Raw genomic sequence first — 12,640 nt, 5'->3', positions numbered from 1 at the left:
TCAATGGTACAGTCCTTCCACCAAATAGGCAAAAAGATTTATGATTGAATGCGAGGGCAAAGTTGTCAGGCAAGAACGACAAACGTTAAAGTTCGGCTGCTCTGCTGCCGCTGCTGCTGCACGATGCCAAAGTGTCTCCAACCCATACCTGACTGACTCCGGCCTTTCTATTTAATTTGTAGAAATCGAGACAGCAAGAAAGCAAAGTTGAAAAAGAAGCGTTCACTATTTCGTAGCAGGTGCCATTGCACTCTCCTTCGCTTTGCTCCACTCCCTCCACCTTTCGATTCCCAAGTCTAGAGAGTCCAACCCTCGAATCCAATCTCTCTCTCTTTCTGTTTGTATATTTATAAAAGGATCAGACCGCATCTCGTCTCTTTACGGAGGAAATCGCATCTTCCAGGGAGGAAAACCATAAAAATACAGTAAGAAAGGAAGAGAAAAGGTTGACACAGTCATCTCGATTTCTTCAGTCAGACTTCTCTTTTATTATTATTTTTTTTTAAATCTTCTTTTTCTCTCTCTATATTTCTCTTTGTTTGCTTATTCTTTTTTAGTTTCAGATCGTTTGATCAGAAAATTCTGTAATGTTCTAGGGTTTCCGTCTCGTTAAGAATAGAGAGAAGCTATAGCCTGCGACTCGAATTCGAATGGCATCTGTCTGAAGTATAAATTCTGAAGAAGGTATAACCTTTTTATTCTTGTTTTGTATCCATGATCCTTAGGGTTTATTAATCGTAAATCTGTCCAAACATCATTATTGCCGGCTTCCTGGAATACTTTGAATATCATTTTTATTTTAAACAGTTGCTTCTGTAATGATGAGGGGTTTTTTATATATATTGCGCAACACGGTTTACAATTGACAGCCCATCGAGTCCTACATACTGGGGGTAGTAATTAGAAGAGAGGTGACACTTAGCCAGATTAGATGGCTTTTTATCTATCATCAACCAATTCTCGCTTATGCAGGATTCTGTGTTGGGGGGCTTCTTAGTGTATACATGTATGGTTTGATAGGATGGGGAGTTGTTGAAGGTTCTTAATTTTTTTTGTTGTTCATGTTGTTCAACTCTGCTTGATTATCTTTGTTCTAGAATCATAAAAGCTCAAGTTTGGTTTTATTCTCTCTTTTATGCCTTATTATTTTTCTAATTCAGTTGGCGACTATTACAGTCGAATGTCATGTAAGAAAGCTTTCATGTACAAATAGTATGGCTTTCATGGTGTTTTTGCAAGCGGCATTCTTAGAAATCAGGTATTACAGGACATTTCATAAATGTTTGAAGTGGCCCACCTTTCCTTCTCATGGGGAGAATCTTCGGGGTTGGATTTGGAAGGGTATACTTTCAGTTCTAGGAAATGGTTTCTTCCTTGAATTTCTCCACTTTGAAAATTGGGATAATCTTTTATTGCCAGAGTCGAAATCCTTATTTCAAAAGGAAGTTTGATGAGTATTAACCATCTGAATTATCTAAAACTTACAAATCCCAAGATAGTTGTATTATGAAAACGGAGCTGAAGATACCAATCATTCTTTCGTCCACCATAACATAAGTAAAGTTTTGCTCTTCTCCTTACACTTTTCTTTGGTTCTTCCCCCACCACCTTCCTTTGGTTGGATATTATCTGTAACTTTGGTGGAGGGTTCCATTACTTTGATGAGTATTAACCATCTGAATTATCTAAAACTTACAAATCCCAAGATAGTTGTATTATGAAAACGGAGCTGAAGATACCAATCATTGTTTCCTCCACCATAATATAAGTAAAGTGTTGCTCTTCTCCTTACTCTTTTCTTTGGTTCTTCCCCCACCCCCTTCCTTTGGTTGGATATTACCTGTAACTTTGGTGGAGGGTTCCATTACTTAGTTTAACAACAATTATGGGGGCAGATGCCAAACCTTGTGAACCAGGTGCACTAGCTTGGACCGATCCAAACCCATTTGGGAACCCATACCGAGAACTGGGTCTAGTTTGAGTTTTTTGGATCTAGTAGGATTTTAAGAATTTATGTTATTTGGTGAAAATAACGTCTTTTTGCTTTATTTTATTCTATTTATTTTAGAAGTGTTAGAAGTTAGCTACGTAGGATATTTGGTTTCCCAATTGTTCTTAGTTTTCTTATTTGAATAAGTTTCCTAGTTAGAGAGTTAGTTTTATTTTTAGGAGTCTTTTATTTCTCTTTATATATGGTGTAATTCCTCATCATTGGATAGATTGAAGAGATGAATAGAGTTTGTGTTTATGAAGAGCCTGCGTGGCTAGGTGGTTTTGTGCATCCCTCCCTCCCCCCCCCCCCCTTTCTTCTTATGCTATTTCCTTCTTTCCCCTTCTTTTACCTGCGACTCTGAAATCTTATCTTAGGATTTCCCCTTCTCCTTAACCGGCCTTCCACCAATTTGGTATCAGAGCCGAAGGATCCATCATCGTTCCCCATCAATCTCTCTCCTTCCTTTCCCATTAATTCTGTTCCTACTTTATGATGGAAATCATGCAATCCCAGAGGTTGGAAACCCTAAATGGGTTTGCTATGCCCCCTCCCCCCAAAAATGTTCGATAACCCAAATCACAATCACTAGTGGCAAAATAGTAAATAGTTTGAAGATTTATAAGAGACTTAATAGTGTATTTGGGTAGGCAAGAGTGAAAGGATAAAGAAGGGATTTAACTAATGCGAAGGGTCAGACTTGGAACAAAGCAAAATAAAAGGATAAGAGAGAATAAGGAATAAAAGGCAGGGGTATTATAGGAAATAAAGCAAAAGAGAGTTTAAATAGACTCACGATTGAAGTCTTCTTCAATCTCTCGTCAGGTGATTCCAGCGGAGGTGAGTTCTCGTGGAAAGGAGAGCTCTCTCAAGTCTCATCTATGGACCAATCGAACCAGGGTCATAGGAATAATCTCCCAACCCTCAAGCCTGTTGAATCCTCCAAAAAAAAAAAAGATTCAATAAACTATACATAAAGCTGGGAGGAGTCTCTGCAATCTGAACCTGGCGATGTAGAGAAAACCTGATCTGAACCTGAGTTGTAATTCACAACATACCAACCGATTGGAAGCATGGATCCAAGAGATAAATCGCCCTAGGGAAGAGCACCTGTGACTCAAATCTCAGGACCAGTCGACCTGTGTCAATTATCCAAAGAGGCTTTTCCTGAATCTGGTAGTACTGCCCAGAAAGAGGAAAAAAAAAAAACTCTGAAACCAAGGCTATAATAGGAGAATAGGGAATGGGTCTGAGATTGGAGAAGAGAGAGAGAAAATTAGGGAGGAAGAAATCGAAGGTGAGAGAGGGATATGCGCAACTCACAGCAGCCACGGCTTTCAACCCAAAATAAAATTCATTTTAAAACTCGATCCGTCTCTACGATGATTACACAAGAGTATATAAGGACTTAAATAACTCCTATTCATACAAAAACTCTGAAATTGAATTCGGCTCGACTCTAAAACTGAAACAAACTTGACTCAAACTGTAGTTCTATCTACAGCTGAAATAAAGAAAATAATTTCTAATTTATCCAACGCCTATCTGCATCACTTTACCAAGACCTGAAACCCATCCCCTTCCTCAGAACAATCCCTTTCCTTTCCCCTGTAACCCTCTCACTATCGATTCCCACTGCAACAACACCCCACGCCTTTTCTTTTTCTCTGTTGTGACCCCCCCCCCCAAAAAAAAGAACCCTTGTACCACTGAAACCCCAACGCCATCCCCTTCCCGCAGCAACCCTCTCCCTCATCCATCTCTTGCTGAAACCCTACCCCAGCTCGTTGGTTCGATTCTCACCGCCTTCCTCCCCCACTTTGTGAACCGATTGAACAATCCCCCCTTCACTTTAGGGTTCCGCCATAAGCAAAAACAGAATGGGAAAAAAAAATCATACCTGGTTTGAAGCTTCCCATCGCGAGTTATACTCCCAATCGAAGTCACAGTCTCCTTGCCAAGTCCAATTCGAACTCTCAAACTGCTGATCGATTTGAGTTCCTTGTAGAAGTGTGAGACTTCCACCTTTTTTTCTCCGCAAGCTCCGCTGGTAGAAGATGAGTTACTCATGACTCATGACTTCTGCGGCTCTGCCCCTCTAATACGATAAGTACCCTTGCAACCCCCTTAAGTCCATAGTGCTCACGTCCTATTTTCTTCTAAGTTTTATTACGAATCGCTTATTTTTTATTTTCTCTTATACCCCAAAGTACCCCTGCCCCTTCTTTAGAAATCTGTTTTGTTCTTTCGTTTCTTGATTCTTCTTTTAATTCCTTTTCTTATCTTCCCATTATATCCTTCTAATTCCTTTTTTTCCACCTTGTCCTTATTTTAGCCTCAATTCCTAGTCTCCATCTTTAATTCTTAATCTTATTTTGTCCTTCCTTATTCTGATGTCCCAATAGCCCTTAGAGATTCTATTTATTTACAGCAAAGCCGAACCTGAGGCTACATCTTAGAGGTTATCCATTAGATTTGCTCATTCAATTAGAGATGGTTTCTGTAAATTGCAAACGATACATCTTGTTTTGAAAACAGGTTGTTGGGAGCTTGCCAATATTAATAACTACTTCTATGATAAGATGTTTAAACATGATAGAATCTTTAGAAGATGGATCAGTGGTAGCCAACAATCTAAAGTGAGCTGTCCGATCAAGATTGTAGTTGAAGAATTGATTGACGGTCCAATTTTAGTTGTGAAATCCCACGATCAGGTTCCCATCGACGAGATGTCGTTTGCTAATGATCATCAGAAGATCATGACGGTTGATCATGAGATGTGCTGGTTCATTGCTCCATCAAAGCCGATGTTTGTGGATGCCAATTGAGTGGTGCTGATTCTCTCGTTTTACAAAACTTGAGGTCGAGTTTTTCTCAACACCGAGAGAATTGATGCAGGTGCACTACCTTGGAGGCTTGGACCGGTCCAAACCCATTTGGAACCCAGACCAAGAACAGGATCTAATTTGAATTTTTGGATCTAGTAGGATTTTAGAAATTTATGTTATTTGGGGAAAATAATGTCTTTTTACTTCATTTTATTATGTTTATTTTAGAAGTTAGCTGACCTACTTAGTTTCCTAGTTAGAGAGTTAGTTTTATTTTTATGAGTCTTTTATTTCTCTTTATATATGGTGTAATTCCTCATCATTGGATAGATTGAAAAGATGAATAGAGTTCGTGTTTATGAAGAGCCAGCGTGGCTAGGTGGTTTTTTGCGCTCCTTCCCCCTTTCTTCTTATGCTATTTCCTTCTTTCCCTTTCTCTTCCCTGCAACTCTAAAATCCTATCTTAGGATTTCCCCTTCTCCTTAACCTGCCCTCCACCACCTTGGCATGTCATACCCTTTTCTGTCTGTTGGGACATTTGATGGTTTGTCTCATTTTCTGAGATATGAGTGAGGTCCTTGTCTTTTCGCTAGACATGTTCTTTTGAGGCCCTGCTTTTGTTATTCCTGCAGGACTGAGTTAACAGAAGTGTTGTTCCTCGAGAATTCATGTACTTGGACTTTCTCCTGTTAAACAGGACGGTGCGTCTTGGTTTGCTAGTCTGTTGTCCATTCTGTTTTTGCATCTTTTTCCCCTCCAATAAATATTGTACTGATTTGATTTTTTTCGATTAGTGACATTTGTAGTGTGATTAAAGATGCATTATGCTAGTGTAGCTATTATGTGGACTAGTTAATTACTAGTTGATCCACCACTAGATTCCATATTTATACCAACTTAGGTACTGGTTGGATGGTTTTGAACGGTTGGTTGACTAGTGCCAAGTCCACAGTCAACTTAGTGTGAACTAATTTTTATATGGTTTATTCTGATTGTAACTTGATATTATGCTCCATGTTGTACATCTGTTTGCATTTTTTTTTTTTTGGGGGGGGGGGGGGGAGGGGAGAAACTGAGCCTATATGCTTTTAATTTATGTTATAATTTCCCTGTTAAATATATTATGTCGATCTGTTTTATATGGCATTGTTTTCCTTTTTTTTAATTTTATTTCAAGAACATTTTACTGAAGAAAGGACTCAAGGGATTAAATAAAATGATTCCAATAGTCCATTATTACATGATTTTCTTATTTACGACTTTAAGCATTCTTATTGGAAATTGTTTATTTACTTAATTGATGGATATTTCTAATTTTTTGTTGTCTTGGCAACAAAAGCAACAAGATGAAGACCCACCTTTGGCAGCAACATGAGTCATCTTCTATTAGTCTCCTTAACTATGTTACTTTATACATAAGAATGGATCTTTGCTGACTTCTTTTTTTAGATCTCCTTATAATTTCACCATGAGTATTTATTGCATTTGTATAGACTAGTCCTGGAATTCAGTGATGGTGTAGAATATCAGAGATAGTGAACTGTGAGAAATAATGCTTATTGACATCATACTTAACTCTCAGATAATTAGTTGAGATGTTAACAGGAAATATATGGTACCAGCCATGAAAATTCTTTGAATTACTGTCTCATACCTGCAAACATGCGTATTAAGTATGTGAAATAATTTTATTTTGCAATGTTGGGACCGAGGGAACTTAAAAGTGCAGGATGATGTCTCAGAGAAAGTGTGTTGAGTTTGAGAGGATTTTATCTAATTATATTTAACAGAGATAAGCTTGGACTGGCAGGGTTTGTCTAATCCACCCTGAATAGTTGAATAAGTCGTCTTTGATTGATTAATTGATTGGCCCGATGTTATCCTTGTATTCTCTCCCCCCATCCCCCCCCTCACCCCAAAACTAAATTATCCTGTAAGGGGGGTAGAGTTAAATTTCTGTTGGGAGGGTTACTAAGAAAATGAGAGGCTTTAGAATGCAGTGTTTGGGGGCTTGGGGACTGGTTTGAGGGGGTGGAGTAAGATCCAATTGGGTTTAGAAAAGGGTGTGGTGATTGAGTGTCCTGGTTGGACAGCTTTTTCCTGGTCTCAACTTTCAGTGCATAATAAGAACAGTTTTGTGGCTCATGAGAGAAACTGCTTCCAGCCTGGCTAGGTTAACTAAACTAGATCAAGCTAAGGTGGTGTACTTGACTCTAACTGAGTCCACTCACTGATATTTAGAGTTTAAATGTAATTAGCATACAGACCATACTTTGTTAGAGTTGAGTATATAAATCATTATTTTTACCTACAGCAATTTTCAAGAGTTTTTGGCTTGTGGTTATTTTTGCCCACAGCAATGTTCAAGAGTTTTTGGTTTGTGGCTAAAGAGATGTTCAGGAAAATGCCCCTTAAATAAAAATATACCTGAATTTGTGTTATCACTTTTCTGACTCATACATTTGAATTATTTTTGAGAGGATATGGACTTATCTAACCAAAGTTTAAATTGACTCCAGTATAATCTCTATATGGAGTTGACGTTCAAAATGTACCAAACCCTTATGGTGTAGGAAAAGCTATCGGTGGAAGTGAGTTTTAACTGGATCAACTTGTGTGGGAAAATCATTGTTATTTGTGAGTTACTATCTTTTTATTCTAATTTCTAATTGCAGTGGTTGAGAAGTTGCAAAAGTTTATGACAGCGTGCTTAGACCTATTTAGGACTGAGTTGGTAGAAATGCAGGTTGATTATCTTATTTTTTTGCTTTAGATTAAGTTGGGTAGCTTAATTTGTCATGTTATGGTTTTCTTATTTCTTCGTTACATTATTGAGATGTTACTGTCCTAGAATTATTACCTTCCTATCTAGGAAGGGAGTGATATAGAGATGTGCGGTGGACGGTGGTTGCCTATATGTTGAATAGAAGCCTAACCTAAAAGTTTTATGTTCCACATTGAGAATGATGTTATTAAATTGGATGAGGAATTCATCTGTGTCAACCTTAATGACTATAACTGCCTGAGGGGTGTTGCTTTCTATAAAGTTCGTGGATCTGACAATTCTGGTGCAAATCGGTCATGGACTAGTGGTCCAAAAATATGGGCGGGGCTTACCAAACTTTGAAGCTCCTGCTCAAATGAGATTTTGGATAGTCGACTCCTGTTAGCTGTACATTCTAAGAGAGGCCTCTGGGTCTGGCTTTACTTTCACGGTTCCCTTTCAAGCTTAAGAAATAAAAGTTTTTCCCCTCGAATGGTGGCCACTAAAAAATGACAACCCTCTTCACTTTCCATTATTAATGCTGACTCTCTTTCTCTCTCTCTCTCTCACACACACACACTCACACACCACTCAAAAAACATAGAAGGAGCTTATTTGCCATTGTTAATGTATTAGTTTTTTTAAACCATTTAACACTTTTTTTGGGGTTGGGGGGGGGGGGGGGGACACAAGCATGTGTTCCAGATCTGCGCTAAACATTTGGTGCCTTTTAAATTAGACACTCTCCTACTCATGCTCCTTCTTGATGCAGTTAGATGTTGGATTAAATAGGAATTCTTTGTAATTTCTCTTATTTTATTCTTGTTATTAGAATCCTAGGAAGGTAAGAGTCCGGGTTTATTTGAGAATGTTTTCTATTTTAGATTAGATAGAGTTAGGGTCAAGTTATGAATTCAGTTACACGATAGGATTAGGACTTTTATTTTATAAAAGAGCATGTAACCCACGATGGAGTTAATTTTTGAATGAATGGAAATTTGAGTTGATAGTTGATATCATTTTAGATTAGATAAAGATAGGGTCAAGTTATGAATTCAGTTTCAAGATAGGATCAGGACTTTTAATTTATAATAGGCATGTAACCCACAATGGAGGTAGTTTTTGAATGAATGAAAATTTGAGTTGAATAGTTGATACCGTGGCTGCTTTATCCTTCCTCTGCGATTCTGGATCTTCTCCTTTGTGTAACCCTTCTTCCTCTTCTTCAGTTCTTCTCGAATCAGATCGATACTCTAGGGTTTGAATCATACCATAAAACAAGTTAAACCTTAGAGATTCTTTCCCTAACTCCGTCCTTGTTGAGAAAACTCTCCACTGAAATCAATCGGAACGAGCAAGTCTGCAACCACTGCTGATTCCAAGTTTCAGAAATCTGTATTCCAAGCAACATCTGATTTCCATAACAGCAGTGGTTTGGATCGATCCAGCAGGCCTAGGTGACCACAAATCTGGAGTTCTTAGGCTGTTTGAGACAGATTCTAAGGCTGCAGTTAGAGTTCTTCTCTTGTACGCTGCCGTGATTCTTTGGTTCCATTGTTCTAAAGGTTGAAGAAAACCTCAAGCGTGAGTTATGTTTTTAATCTCCCTTTCCTGACTTCTCGTTTTGTCCCTCTCTACTTCTATTATTCACATATATCTTTATTTTTGTTTTTACTTCCCATTCTGTCCCCATACAAAAAATTATAAAGATCTTTGTGTCCTAATCCATGTCCACCTTCCTAAGTAACCCTTAAAATTTCTGGTTATTTACAATTGTGCCACTATATCTTAGATTTGAGCTATCAATTAATCGGGTGGGCCATAAGAGATCCAATTTGGGTTTTGGAACCCCGGATCCGCATCACTTCTCTCCTGTGTTTGCTCCGAGAATGTCACTTAGTTCCCAGCTGATGTTATAAAACCTGTTACTTGCTGACCTGCAAAAGGCTTTTGGATGGTAAGGAAGCATGTTTAGGTATGCTTGAGAAAAAAGAATCTAGCCATATGATTGGAGTCCTCCATTGGTGGCAATTGTGTCCTCGACCAAGATGACATCATTTTTTCTGGAAAATAATATGCAGAAATTTTGAGAAGGAAATCAGTTTCCAAAATTTTGAATTTTATATTAGTAAAGTGATTTCTGTCTTTTTAGACCAATACTAGCTTGCTTTTAAGCAATTCCTGTAAAGTATTTTCTTTTGAAACAAGTGGGGCATGTATTATTTCGGAAGTTAACTTCACTGAGTGCTAGTTTCGAGCAAAAAAGGTCTCTAATTATGCTTTTTCATTTTTGCTGTTAGACCAGACAACGTCTGCTTACTAAGAGTATAATGGATCAGCAAGCTCATGGACAGCCCCCTGTCATGGGAGTGGTTGGTAGTGGAGCGCAAATGCCATATGGTGCAAACCCATATCAAGCTAACCAAATGATGGGGGCCAACCCTTCTGGATCAGTTGTCCCATCTGTTGGTTCCATTCAATCTTCGGGTCAGCCAGCAGGTTTCACAGCCTCCCCTGCTCAGCTTGCACAACACCAACTTGCTTATCAGCATATTCACCAGCAGCAGCAGCAGCAACTACAGCAACAACTCCAGTCTTTTTGGACAAGTCAATACCAAGAAATTGAGCAGACAACTGACTTCAAGAACCATAGCCTACCACTGGCAAGGATCAAGAAGATCATGAAGGCTGATGAGGATGTACGAATGATATCTGCAGAAGCACCTGTCATATTTGCCAGGGCCTGTGAGATGTTCATCTTGGAGTTGACACTGCGTTCATGGAATCACACAGAGGAGAACAAGCGCCGGACACTCCAGAAGAATGACATTGCAGCAGCGATTACAAGGACTGATATCTTTGATTTTCTGGTCGATATTGTGCCCAGAGAGGATCTGAAGGATGAGGTACTTGCCTCAATGCCTAGAGGGGGGTCCCTGCCAGTTGGAGGTCCAGCTGAACCTCTTCCGTATTACTATATGCCACCTCAGCATTCGCCACAGGTTGGAACTCCAGGGATGATCATTGGTAAGCCTGTGGTGGATCAAGCACTATATGCTCAACAGGGTCATCCTTACATGTCTCAGCAGATGTGGCCTCAACCACCACAGCAACAGCAGCAGCCACCACCCTCAGATTCTTGAGTGGAGAGGACAGTAGCTTTAGCTTGCGTTGGGGGAAAAAAATGTAAGTGGAATCTATAATCTGTCAGCGAATAGTTGGGAGAACAGTGGTAAGTGAACAAACTATATTTGTAATTGCTTGGTTTTAGGATAGTATGCGACCCCCAATGGCTTATATAAGAACAGATGGAACAAAGCATGGCTTTTGGCTTTGGGCTTTTGTTCAATTCCTTCATCTTAAAGTATGTTAAGATAATTTTTACCCGTTAATTATTGCGCTCCTTATGAAGAAAGCATTGGGCTTACTTGGTTTTGCGGAACTTTGGGGCAAAAAATCAGGTTCCCTCGGAATATTTGATATCTTTCTGTGAATGAGATCTCAGTTTACCTTTGGGTTTGATTTTTCTTTTCATATATCTTTCTATGGTGGAGATAATCGTATTAATGAATAAATTGAAGAAGGAGATGGGCAATATTACTCCTCACAAGTATTGTGAGCAATCTCTTGGGACCCACAACCCTCCCCTTTATGTACATGAATTAGTGTTGACATTGGATTATGGAATGATCTCTTGCAGCTTGGCATTCGGTCAAAGAGAGTAATGGTGAAGTTGACAGGCTTGATGTGGTTTGAACTAATAATTCCAAAGCACTGCATAGACTGGTTGGCTCTTTCCAAAGAGTTAATCATTAAGGACCGTTTCCCAGCCAGGGGGATGTGGGTCGATCAAGTTCCCTCTCTCTTCTTTTGTGTGGAAATAACTGGAAGGAGGTCCTTCAAACTGGAATTGGATCCTCTGCACGTAGGAAAAGTATCTCCTGCAATTCTTTGTCCGGTCCAATTCCCTAGTGTCTGTAATAAGAGGGGGTTGCATTCCTCCTGGGCAGCGGTGGAATGGTCATTGTGCCCCCCTCTTGTTAGGGGCACTAGGAGAACCGGACCGGACAGGGGATTGCAGGTGATAAAGATCCAAGAAGACACCTTCTTCCATGTGGGACACTGCGAGGTCGGTAGTATATTTGGGGCGGATGCCTCCTAAAAGAGACATTATTCTATGTGGGAAGAAACTATTTGAGCGGTATAATGGCTAAAAAGGCAACATTTAAAGGAAGTACTTGAAAGTAGGAAAATGACCTTCAATAGGGCTTACCAGTCTGTTTCTGTAGAATCTCAGCACTTCTGATGCTTTTCCAGGCCCCCAAAGGCATTCTCGGAACTTCTCCTTCAGAATTTCCTTTATTGGAAAATTTCTTTTCTTTCCTTTGATCATTCCGAACTTTTCAATGTGTTTTTTCTAATTTTTGAATGACTATTTACAGTCAAATGAGGAAAAAGTTTTTGCTGAAGAAAAAAAGGTGGCTTTCGCTGGAAGAAAAAAAAAACCCATTTCCCTAGTGAAAATCACGATCTGATAAAATCATGGTTTTTTTACCAACGAATCTTGAGATTTGTTGCCGTATTTAGGGTTTACTGATTTTCTTCAGTTTTGGAGCTCAATTGTACTCTCTAAATATGTTTGAGGATGTGGGGGAGTGCCAATTTATATTATTGAGAGATATCCTTGACCTCTCAATGACATAAGGAATCAACTCACCGAAAACCATTGGGTTTGGATAAGATAGAAGTGTTTCCACATTTATGGTCAGAATTGGAAATAATCATTTAAATCCCCATGGAAATTGCCTTTTTGATTTATGATTAACCATGATATTTCGACTTGAAATCGATCTTAGGATTCTTGGAGCTTATCCAAGTGACCTATGAACGGTAGACGTCTCGGAATGGAAGAGTTAAACTTGTAATAAAAACTCAAATTTCGACGTCTAATGGCCTCTACTCGACGTGTAATGCATGAAAATTAACGTCGAGTGCCCATCGAGAAATGGAGACAAAACTTTATCTCCTACAAATTCCTCATTTATTAGGTCGGCAATG

The 12,640-nt window shown here is 39.1% G+C and overlaps 1 protein-coding gene across 9 annotated transcripts; it reads left to right on the top strand.

The window, feature by feature from the left end:
- Window positions 1-202: 202 nt before the first annotated feature.
- Window positions 203-11,032, top strand: LOC122671603 (nuclear transcription factor Y subunit C-3-like). Of its 9 annotated transcripts, none has more exons than XM_043868926.1 (4): window positions 203-425; window positions 615-684; window positions 7,392-7,455; window positions 9,883-11,032. In XM_043868926.1, exon 4 carries the CDS (start codon window positions 9,913-9,915, stop codon window positions 10,723-10,725), a length of 813 nt encoding a protein of 270 aa, XP_043724861.1. In that variant the 5' UTR covers window positions 203-425; window positions 615-684; window positions 7,392-7,455; window positions 9,883-9,912; the 3' UTR covers window positions 10,726-11,032. The 9 variants fall into 9 exon arrangements, with proteins under 9 accessions (XP_043724861.1, XP_043724858.1, XP_043724860.1 ...); XM_043868923.1 differs by having other exon boundaries at window positions 7,338-7,455; XM_043868925.1 differs by having other exon boundaries at window positions 597-684.
- Window positions 11,033-12,640: the final 1,608 nt, after the last annotated feature.

Source organism: Telopea speciosissima, chromosome 8 (assembly GCF_018873765.1).
Source record: "Telopea speciosissima isolate NSW1024214 ecotype Mountain lineage chromosome 8, Tspe_v1, whole genome shotgun sequence".
Taxonomy (NCBI): Eukaryota; Viridiplantae; Streptophyta; class Magnoliopsida; order Proteales; family Proteaceae; genus Telopea; species Telopea speciosissima.
Note: the sequence above shows the minus strand (reverse complement) of the source record. Positions and strands in the feature narration are given on the sequence as shown.

Excerpts from the sequence above, each read along its gene's own strand:
- LOC122671603 (XM_043868926.1), top strand. The coding sequence starts at position 9,913 with ATGGATCAGCAAGCTCATGGACAGCCCCCTGTCATGGGAGTGGTTGGT.